Source organism: Lepidochelys olivacea (assembly GCF_965140295.1).
Source record: "Lepidochelys olivacea isolate rLepOli2 genome assembly, chromosome: 9".
Classification (NCBI taxonomy): Eukaryota; Metazoa; Chordata; order Testudines; family Cheloniidae; genus Lepidochelys; species Lepidochelys olivacea.
This window is the reverse complement of record NC_140419.1, coordinates 39,722,284-39,734,371: the sequence shown is the minus strand read 5'-3', so window position 1 is coordinate 39,734,371 and position 12,088 is coordinate 39,722,284. Positions and strand designations below refer to the sequence as shown.

General features: G+C 38.6%; 1 protein-coding gene across 4 annotated transcripts in view; it reads right to left on the bottom strand.

Annotated features, from left to right (window-relative positions):
- Positions 1-12,088, bottom strand: part of SLC25A36 (solute carrier family 25 member 36) — a 64,664-nt gene that overhangs the window by 13,337 nt on the left and 39,239 nt on the right. For all 4 annotated transcript variants that reach the window (XM_084638296.1, XM_084638293.1, XM_084638294.1 and 1 more), the window contains one exon: positions 9,761-9,861. In XM_084638296.1, coding sequence (XP_084494422.1) covers positions 9,761-9,861 — 101 coding nt within the window. The remainder of the gene's footprint in view (positions 1-9,760; positions 9,862-12,088) is intronic.

Here is a 12,088-nt window from a genome sequence, read left to right as displayed (position 1 = left end):
TTAATATTGAACTATAGTTAAATTGGAGAGTTTATTAATATTCCAATGTTTTATTTACTATTCAAAAGCAAGGATTGTTGGTTGGCCCCAGGAATACTTGTACAAGCATAAAAACTTTAAAATAGTTTTAAAAAACGGATTGCATATCTACTACTAACTAGTCAGACAGCAGCTATTTGGGTTTGCATTAGGGCTAATTCTCAAAGTTTTTGTTTTCTGTCCACTTGAAAAAGAAAAAAAAAAAAAAAAAAAAGCTTCTCTTGCTCCTGCACAACCAAGCAGAGTAAGATGTAACTCTGGATAAATTTAATTTTGTAGTACCATACATGCACCATTAATCAGGTGACATGTCTGCAGGAGGGAACAGAGAAAGGGAAGAGCTGGACATTTGCCAAGCAGCAAAAGATTAATTTTGATACTTTGTGTTTCCTGAGTGACACACATTACTTGCGTATCTGCAAGCAGATGGACTCAGGGGCCTGGGAAAGTGTCAAAGAGTATCTTGTTCAGTGCATTTCTGATGTGCACTTCAGCTACACAAAACAGGGCTTTGATAAGTTTGTTTAAGAAGATCATTTACAATTACACATATTTAAGCAGAACTGCTTGCAGACCAGTTACTTCTGTTCAATCACCATCTACGTTTACACTGGAAACTTGTACACAAATGACTGAAGTACTCAAAAACAGAAATGCCAAAGGATCTTAACTGTTTTAAAATTTATTTTGGAGTTTATTACATTTTAAAAAATGGATTAAATCCTAATTTGAGATCCCAAATTGCACTACAAAAATAACCTTAACTACCTATGCTTCTTAACAGCTACTAAGATCATTCAAATACCTCCAAAGATATAGCTGCAGTGCTGTACCAAAGTGGTAGAAAACTAATAAACACAATTTAATCTCTCAGGATGCCCTGAGCCATAGCAGGAGCCGTGGGGAGCGACAGACTTAGGTTTATAATCTTTCACGTCAATGTGTTCAAACAAACTCCTTCAATGCCCTCCCAATTAAGTATCTTCATGTAACTTGCATTTTTAAAGCTACCAGTGCATATACCGAAAAGTACTCTTATTTGATTATGTTTTATGAGGATAGTTTGATTTTCAGTTTAACTAAACAAGCACAAGTGCCTTGGTGTTACTGTATGCACAGTACTTTAAACCTGTGCAGGAAGTGTAAAATGCTATCAAAACAGAATGGTAGTATTTTACACCCAGTTGGCACATCTGTAAATAACTACACAATATAGAAGGCAATGGAGAATTAGACCCAATTAGCGTTAGTGATGGGTTAGAATGTCCATAAAAGGGCATGGTGTAAAATATCTGTAAAAAGAAAATCCCCTTAGAAACAACTCTTATTACAAGAGCATGTGCCTCTTACACCAGAGTATGTGCCTCTTACAACTTCATGGATTTCACTGGAGTTACGCCTGATTCATGCTAATGTAAGAGGTGGAGGGTAACCAAGCCCTTTATATATTCTTAATTTCTGTAACAGTATTTATTATCATTAACAGAATTTGCTTATTCCCTACCTTAAATCATAATCTTTACACAAGAACATCACAATGGGTTGTGGTTGGAAGGAATGCATTTTCAAGCCAAAGATTTTGATTTAAGGTGGAGAAATAAGAGCAGGAGCATGTGAACTTTCAGGAAAAGATCTCTTTTCCAGAAAAATACCTTCAGTTAAAAAGAACACTAAACGGGAAAACACAGGGCCAAATTCTGCTCTCAGTCATGCCACTGTTAATCTGAAGTATCTGCACCAAAAACAGGAAATTTACATTAATGTGTAGGGCCCTAACAAATTCACAGTTAGTCAGTTTCACAGCTACAAGGTCTTAAAATTGGTCAATTTCAGACGTTTACATCTGAAACTTCACTATGTTGTAATTGTGGGGGTCCTGATTCAAAAGGGAATTTTTTTTGGGGGGGGGGAGTTCCAAAGCTGTTGTAGGGGGGTTGCAGGATTGCCATACTCACTTCAGCTGCAGATTTTCCTATACCTGGAGGAGGCTCCTGGAGGTGGAGGTAGGTCTCATCTCCCCAGTGCTGCTGCGAGCACCCCACCCAGGGGCTCCAAGCCGCTAGTCAGGGCCAGTAATGGATTAACGTATGGGCCCATGGGGCCGAAGCCTAGGGCCCCTGGACAATTTGAAAAATAGGTGCCCCAGCTCTGGCAGGAGTTGAAACCCCAAGCTTGGGCAGCCTGGAGCCTGGGCAGGAGCCATAGGGGGCAGCAGTCCTGAGCCCAGGCACCCTGAGCCTGATTTGGAGCCACCGGCAGGGTGGGGGTGGGGGAAGTGAAGCTTGGACAGGAGCTGAGGCTGGTGAAAACCCCAAGTCCCAGCTGGAAACGTGGGGGATGGCAGCCCCCAGCCCAGGTCCCTGAGCCTGGGCAGGACCCGCAGTCATTGCACCTCCAGCCCTGGCAGGAGTCACGGTGCTGGGGGGCAGCAGCTCCAAGCCCAGGCACCCACAGCCCGGGCGGGAGTCGTGGGGTGGGGTGGGGGGGTGGGGAGAAGCAACCCAGAGCCAGGCAGGATCTGCAGGGACTGGAGCGGTGGGGGATGCAGCCCCCAGTCCAGGTCCCTGAGCCTGGGCAGGAGCTGCAGCCACTACACCCCCAGCTCCAGGCACCCAGAACCCCAGCAGGAGCCACATGGGGGAGTAGTGGGTGGAAGCCCCAGCGCTGGGATGCCCTGAGCCATAGCAGGAGCCGTGGGGAGTGATAACCCCAAGCCCAGGTGCCCCGAGCTCCGGCAACAGCCATGGGGAGCAGCAGCCTGGAGCCCAGCTCTGTGGCTGCTCAGCACAGAAGTGTATCACCCTCACTTCTGCACTGCTTGTGGAGGCGGGTCTGATCTCCTCCCATAACAGCCATGCAGGAGAAGGACAAGTCCTGTCCCTCCCCAGCCCGGCTGATTTTGGGGAGATCAGATTTCATGGGAAGGGCTTATTTCACGGTTCATTACATGTTTTACACGGCTGTGAAATTGGTAGGCCCCTACTAATATGAGAGCAGATTCTGGTCCAGTGACTTAGGTTTATAACCTTTCACTTACACACTAAATTTTAAAATCAGACAGCAAGACAAAAAGGTATTTCACTCACCCCTGGTATTCATTAATTTTCCTATTTAATTAAATGCTTCTATATTAAAGAGGATATGCCTGACTGTGTTACCCCTAGATTGCATTTGTAATAATTATTTACTCCTCCAAGTCTCCTCCTGTCCTATTGACCCAAGATAATCAATCTCACAGGGTTCAGGTAAAGCTCTTGGCCGCGGAGCCATACGGAGGAGGTAGTGGAGTGAGATGGAGATGCAACATCTGAGTAGGAGTGGCTGGAGTTACTGTACCTCCCCCTCAGGCAGAAGCAGGAATGGCCCTTGCTAGTCATTTGGAAAAGATGCAGTTTAATTCCACCCACTGCTGGCCTCTGTCCATTGTCAATACATGCAGGCTGGGATGAGACGTAGCTAGGTCCCATCCTGTCTAGGAATGCCCATTCTAAGCTGTTCTGTGACATGTTCTTTGTTGTATTTAACTCATGGGCTTTCCTATACTCATCACCACAGTATCAGAACACCTCAAATCATTCATTAACTTAACCTTACAACAGCCCTGTGTGGTAAGGAAGCATTATTCCTATTTTAAAGAATGGCCCAATCTTGCCATCAGTGTCCAATTATTGTGGGTGTCCAATTTGAGGCCTGATTCTCACAAGATACTGAGGGTAGTGAGTACTTCTGAAAAATCAGACCCTGTGGGCCTCAAGTAAAGCACCCAAAAATGGAAGCATTCAAAATTTTTGGACACTTTTGATAACAGAGGCCTAAATAACTTGTCTTATGTCACAAAGGAAGCGTGTGGCAGAGCGACTGTTAAGAACAAGACAGCTTAAACTCTCTCCCTCTCCCCCCCCTCCCCCCGCGCCAGAGTAAGGTAGGTGGGTAGGTTAGTGTGTTGTGTGTGGCTCCCTAGGCCTAGTGTCCTCCATTCTCTCATGTGGCTTTTACTCTGAAAATGTAAACAGTACCAAATGTCATAGTATCAACATTTTAACTGAGTAATTCGTAAGTTAGGAGCAAGTGAATGTTGTCACTTGATAAAATATCCTGTATTTTAGTTTTACATGAATTTTGTAAAGGGAACACTAAATGGACAGATCAGAGATGCTGATCAATATAACACTCTTAATTTTGCTGTCTGCTGTCTAGTGCCTTTTGCAAATTATATCTGAATTTCAGATTGAAACAATTATTTAAGTTTATCTCTGGAGCCAAACAATTGACTTGGACCTAAAAACAGGTAAGATCCCAGGTATTCCTATTCTGCATCATCTTTGAAAGTTTGGCTTTATCCATAAGACAACTGTAATGGACACAGATGCACGTGAATACGTAATGCTGGATTAAAAATCCAAAGTAGTAAAATAAAACAAACCAACCAAACAACCAACCAAAAAAGAAAGAGGTAAAAGAAGAGGATGTCTTTGATACATTATGGCAACACAGGGTATCAGCTGCAGCATTTTAAATGCAGCTCTGAAATACTTTGAAAAATCAAATGTCCTGGCTATAATCACCAAGGGACCTTTAATTAGCCAATATGGCTAAGTAAATGGCAGCTATCAGTGAAAGGTATTTTCCACCTTTCCCTGAACTGCACTAAAAAAAAAAAAAAAAACTCTACTCCAGAGTGAAAGAGAAGTAATGTTTTTGCACAATGCACATAAATTTGAATTCAGATAACAAAAGTGCATTCACCTTATTTTGTGTATTTAATAGATATTACAAACCCAAAGTGTGGTTCTTACACTAGAGGCTGCAAGAGACGCTCAGTTCAGTACTCACGAGGTTTAAGTTAGTCCATATTTCTGCAGGAAGTGACCTGCGGATGGGGAGCATGAGATGACACGATCTCACTCTTTTCACGGGAGAAATGTACAGTAAATGCCTAAAATAGACACAGGCTTTTCTGTATCATAACAACAAGCAGTGACCTCATCAGACACATGTGTACAAATTGAATCCTATTGGAAGGATTTGTGAAGTAGTTACTGTGAGATCTAACTTTTTCAGGTTAAAAGTTTAGAGAAAAAAAAAAAAAGAAAGAAAAAAAAATCAGAACAGGCCACAGATATTAAAATATTTTTGTAAAATGCACTGAGTACTGAAATTTCTGCCATTTGCAGCAGTTCAAATTGACATCTTGTAAATACTTACCTATAATCACATATTAAAAAAAGAAACCAAAAAAATCAGTTAAAAAAATGCTAACCTTGTCACACAGAGCTGAGAAAACATAGTTAGATGTCTTTTGACATTAGGGCCAGGCTTCGTATTGCCAGAAGTCACTGACATCAATGGGGTAACGACCTACAAATATATTTATTTATTTGCTATTCGTTCAGCAATACTCTGTCCATACTGCTTAGTTTAAATCACAAAAACAAAATGTTTCCCTACTGTAGTCAATTAGTATCTAACTTGACACAAAAATTTATTACAAACTGCATTTGGCTCCTGCATTCCAGACTCAAACAACGTTTACTGACTCTGTTCTCCTTAACTGTGCCAAGATTTGCAATTGTACTTCATTTAAACTAACCTGTGGATCATTTTTAAAATTAAAAATGCAAAATGGACAGACTGACAGACAAAAACAAGGAGAATTCTAGCCTCAGTTACGTCAACAGGGTTGCACAAGTGTAACAGAGAGCAGAATTTATATGGTGTGCTAAATCCTTCGGTACAACCTTGGAACAAAGAAGGAACTAACTTTGGAACTAACAAACATCTTTACAGACACAAAAATATCTTTGTTTCCATTAAGGAATGTTTTCTATATGGTCACAGCCTAAGTATGAAAAAAACCTCATGATCCACTGGACTGGAAAGGATGCAGTACAACTGTATATTATAAACATCTTTGTTCATACAAAAGTGTAATATTTTAGGAATGAAAGTGATGTGAACTGAATGTTGGAAGCTTGTATACAGTTACAAGGAAGATCTCCCTGAAAGCTTAAACATGTGTCAATTTCCACTTGTATGCGGTTTCCATTACTAATAGAGGCCAGTGGCACAAGTTATCTGCCACAGAATAAGAGTGACTGCTATTGATTTCAGTGAGTTACTTGTATCTTGTAAAGGGAGAGTAAGGCCTAGGAATTATAAGCCTTAAGTTACAGTGAACTTTTTCTTTAAGAGTGAAGAAGGTACCTTAATTTCTCCTTGCTCCTAAAATGTCATGTGCAGAAGACAATTCTTCCACTCCTTGTTTAAACTTTTAGGATCAAATTCTAACTTCAGCTACGTGCACACAACTTTATTTTAAATCACTGGAACATAAACACATGCTTAAATGCTTTGCTGAATCAAGGCTCTAGGCCCCGGTCAGACAAAGGGCCTCACAAAAATCATCGTAAGTTCCATGATTAAGTTTGACTGTTTAAAAAGATATAGGTACTTATCAAATTTTGTACTGCACAGTATACTGTTAGGCAATGAATAAAGTTCTTTTCTTGAGCCACAGCTATAGGTAATATTCAAGGAACATTAAAGACAAGTATCTTGAATTCTCCTTAAAGGAGGATATAAATATATATACACACCAAACCACTGTCTTTTTATTATTAAATTATTATTACCTATAACAAATCAATGGATACATCATCGTTTCAGAAGACGAGCTGCATGGTACAAAAGCAACATGTGGTCTTTAAATTTTAGAAGCTTTTTAAACAAAAAAGTACCATCTGAACAGAAAAAGCATACTATGTGAAATCACTTAATTCAGTTTACTACTGAAACCAATGGCAGCTACAAAAATGTATATTTAAGTTGATCAGTTTTACTATTTGGTGGAACAAGTAATTTGTCTGATCATCATACAATTTAAGAAAGAAAACAATCATAACAAGTTTTTAATGTGAGACAGTTTCAAGAGGCTAACAAATTAGTACTTACAGAGAGGTTTACAATTCTGTCCTTGGGATTTAGAATCGTAGGATTTACTGCATTCTTAATTTTCAAGTTACTTTGCATTGTACGGCAACACAAATCTTGCACGCAAAATTGTTAATAGCTTATTTTAGTGCATTTTCTCAAAGACATTATTAGAATTAATTATAAAAATGACAAGGTTAGCATTTTTCTAGAAGCTATGTTAAATTTTAACTATGGCCCTTTATAGTAGCTATCAGACTAATACCTAATGTGCTAAAATCAAGAGATTATTAATATTTAGCCCAGAACTTTGTTTTACATGGCTTCTAAAGCATACTGTACTAGGCTATTTCAAGAAAGAAAGAAAATTAGCTACCTTCAGTGTGAATCTGCATGGGGCATTCAGTTTCACCAACCATGTGGTTTAGGTGCATAACTGCAAAGCTAAATGTTAATGCTCATCAGTACTGCATGAGTACTCTGATACAATAATTGCAAGAAAACAGCCACAGAAATGGGAGAAAGTGGTCTCAGTAATTAAACTGGTGTGCAATATGCGCCTCCAAATGTAACCACAAACAGGCAGATGGCTACTAAGGCTCAAGGATGTTCATCCAGCACCCAATAATGATGAAGGCAAATCACAGTATCAGCCTTTGGGGTAGGAAACAAAGTCGATGAACAGATACAAAACTAACTGACAAACCCAGAATCAGTATTGCGGATTGGGAACATTGCAACTGTATATATTTACAGAGGTTCTTTTCATCAGGAAGCAATGAGTACAAGAACTTTCAGGGATCAGGGATATTCAGAACCTACATTTATTTGCAGGATTGCATACATTATATATGTGGTCTTCAATAAAAAAAAAAAAGATTGCTAATCCATTTTCATGTCTTCAGCTCCTTGTCAAGAGAAAAATAACATTTCTTTAAAATTCTCTGAAGAAAAAAGAACACAGGTAATCGAAAAAGCTTTAACATAAGCAAGGTCTCTGAAGCAGTTAATTGATTGGGATGAATTATAATTAAGTTTTCTTTGTTCTATCTTCCTCTTCAGTCCTCCTCACCCATAAAATCCACAGCCATGTGATGCAAAGATACTGCAACCTCCAGGAAGGCATTAGTTCCATGCCTTTTCTATTTTTAAAAAAACCTCAAACTACTGGCCTTAGGGAACACCTCATTCTATCATGGGAAGGTTAAACCTCACTACTATTTATCTCTCTTGGATTTCTCTGTGGCACCCATCACTATATTACATAAGCATAGATCTAATGCCACTTTGGTCTCCCATCTAGATACTGAATTCTATGTGCCACAGTCAATTATCTGCTTTAGGACATTCCAGGGTTTTCCACATTGATCCACTGGTCTATCACAATTAACTGCACATTTGATATTCTTAAAGCCCATACCACAGACAAGAAATATCATATATTGGTTACATAATTTGGTGTGAATTAGCCAATTTCATTTCTGTTGTGCTTAAGCGGCCAAAGTTCAGCCCTCAAATATGCATAGAATAAATAGTATTTTTAAAATATTTTTTTACTACATCTAAATATGAGGGACATCATAAGCAGCAGGTATTGTCTGGCAAGTGATATTTGTACTTCCCCAACACAATTTTGCCAACCTGACTTTTCATACCCCTGGTTTACTACCCCCAAATAAAGATTACGAACCAAGTAACATTGAGTGGCATCTCTGTTGTGCTGGTGGAAATATTTTAGGGACTATATTTAAGTGACTGATCCATTTCATTCTGGATCTATCTAAGTCTGATTCTATGATTTCAGAGTAGCAGCTGTGTTAGTCTGTATCCACAAAAAGAATGAGTAGTACTTGTGGCACCTTAGAGACTAACAAATTTATTAAAGCATAAGCTTTTGTGGGCTACAGCCCACTTCATCGAGGGGGAAGAGGAACTCCAAGTGGTCCTTTCCCCTTGTTCTTTGTTAAATCACTTGGTGGTGACAGCGTTACTTAAACCCAAGGTACAAGGGAGAATTTGTGCCTGGGGAGTTTTTAACTTAAGCTGGTAGAAATAAGCTCAGGGGGTCTTTCATGTGGGTCCCCACGTCTGTACCCTAGAGTTGAGAGTTGGGAGGGAGCCTGCGAAAGCTTATGCTACAATAGATTTGTTAGTCTTTAAGAACTCCTGTTCTTTTTATGATTTCAAGAGGTGCTAGGCCAATATATTAATGTACTCTGCAATCTAATTTCTAATCCCTCTTCATAGCCACAATCTGGGTTACTTAACACTAAAACAAACTTGAAATATTTTAGCATTTGAACATGGGACAGATGTACACTTCACCAAGACCTATGAGCATATTTCAGAGAAGCCAAAACATATAGCACATTAAAAAAGGTGTAACAAAAATCAAGGGACGGGGGATAGAATATATTTTTCTCTCCATAATTTTACAGTAATGTAGACAACATTGTTTCTAGTTTGCTAAGCAAAAATAATTACCATATGCATGCCAGTTTTCCTAGAGAAGCTTGTTCACGCATACACAGTTACAGACACCCATTAACATAAAGGGCAAGTTTTATGCATTTGTTCTCAAGCTGGCTTCCCTATTTAACATGGAGGGAGAGGAGAGGTGAAGAGAGAAAGAGTGAGAGTAGGAGGGGAAAGAGGCACCTACACAGATATCTAGCTACTACATCCAGAATCATTCAGGCACTTCTTATTTTTATAATTTCACATTCATCATAGCCTCTCAATCATTAGCAAGCCTCTAGAATAAAGAGGGCAAAAAGTTACAGGTCCTTACCTGCCACTCCAGCTGAAATCATGTGTACCTGGGTAGAGTCTGGCTCAAAAATATTGTTCAACTTTTCCTTGCAATTTGAGTAAGCAGCAAAGTATATTGCTCTAAAATTAGAATAAGATTCAAGTTATGTTATTGTACCTTATGCTCAGATGTACCTACAAGTAGCACTAATGCATGAGAGACACTGGCTTCATTATACTACTGTACTGCAACAAGATGTTAGCTAATCACTAAAAATAAATAAAAATAACTAAATTTGTTAGTCTCTAAGTTGCCACAGGCACTCCTCGTTCTTTTTGCTGATACAGACCAACACGGTTACCACTCTAAAAAATACTTGCAGAATACAGGCAGAAAGCTGTTCAAACAATAATTCTGCAAAGCAGTTGGAATATTTAGGAATGACGAAACAGAATTAAGAAAAAAATTAAAGGAATGGGGTCAGTTTACAATCTTCCTATCTCATTACCTCTGTAATGCATCCAATCCCCACGGACCTCAAAGAGAGAGGAGGTGTGTGCATATAAGAGGAGTTTGTGAACATGGAGACTAAAGCCTCTGTGTTACGCTGAGTGGCAATGCTTTGCTTAAGTTGCAGACGGAGTTGTTACTGCAGACACCGCAACAATGCAGTTCAAGCAGTGCTATTTGTAAATGCATTTTAATGGCATTACCAAATGACAGAACGAGTAAAACATTTGGAACTGACATGTAAGATCTGCCTTAGGGTGGCAAGATATAAGGTTATTTCTGGCTTCTCAGTTGCTTTATTAAACATACGCATTTTACATGGTAAACTGGAAATACCACCTTTCCAGCTTCCAGTCTTCTCTCCTTGTTCAGTTTTGTTTTAAACTCTCAGAATAAGCGTTTTAACTTTCTAACTGTGTGAAAGAAATGAAGAGTAGCAAAGAATTTTTGTAAATTTGCATCAAATACAAAGTTATATAAAACTGTGTTTATTAGCATCTAAACTAATTTCTTTATCAATTAAAAAGTTACTGTTCGCTTGTTACAACTACGAAACTTATTTTGTAAAAGAATACAAAACATACATGCTTACTGCCATTTTTAGGTTGGTGATAAGGCTTGTGCATTTTTAAAGAAATATATAATATCTACAGGATTGAAAATATAAACATTAATTTAACCTCATTAGTTATGCAAACATATTTTTCTTCCCAGCAAAATGATAAAGTGCTTGCTTTATGCTGCGTAAATTTTTTTAAATGGGATCTGAACCAAGTTGAGCATGCTGCATGTGTTATGAAACAAGCTTCTTTATAGCTTATTCAAACAAAGAACTGCTGTTAAAGCCACTTACCAAATGCTTAATTGAAACAAACAGTATTTGATCAAAGCTGATGACTGGAAAAAAACAGGATGTGCTAATTTATAAAGCTAAACACATTACCGAGTGGACAATTCTAGTGAGAGCATTGGAAAAAACAAGCTACCGTATTTGAGCCTCTTTTTGAAAAAGAGAAGATTGCAAGGTAACCCATGTAACAAAATTAATGTACAGCAGAGATCCATTTAGAATTAATTTTGTGTACACATGAAATATTTTTATAATAGTTTTCAGGTTGGTGTGCGAAAGTAATTAACACCACAGGCTCTATTACTACCCAACAGAATTTATGGTATATGAGTGGTTTACATATTGGGTCTGTACAACAAGGTCAGATCAAAAATATGCCACTAAAAATTGTGCAGTGAAGGGCAGCCCAGGGATTGGGGTGCCAGCCTGAGACTTAGAGACTTGAATTCAATTCTCTACTCTATCACGGACTTTTTGAGTAATGTTGGGCAGAGACCTGTGTCTCAATTCCTTATCTATAATATTGGTTTATAGCATTTCCCTAAGACACAGTAGTGTTGTGAGGATAATTTAATTAAGGACTGTGAGATGATCAGCCATTTACTCTACAGTGTGCAATAGTTATTAAGTAGAGATACCTACTGGGTAAAGCAAAAACTTTTTAATTAGGTCCATCTGTGAAGGGAAATTTTTGAAAGTGTGAAAGAATTAAGCTATTTAAACAAAATCTAAGCATTTAATTAAAATAAGAACAGAGTACCTTCAAAGGGTTGCTAATGTCTCATGAAAACTTGATGAAAAAATTCTATTTAGAAACAACTCTTTCCTGTATGTGTGAGATTTTCAAGTTTTAATTTCTCATTTCTTATGAGGGATATTTGCATGAAAACAGAATCTGTTTCTGCAATGCTGATCTACTCCTGTAGCTGATTACGACATCGCTCATGACAACTGAAGCCAATTACACTGTCAATAACAGACATTCATGACATCAAGTGGAGAAATAA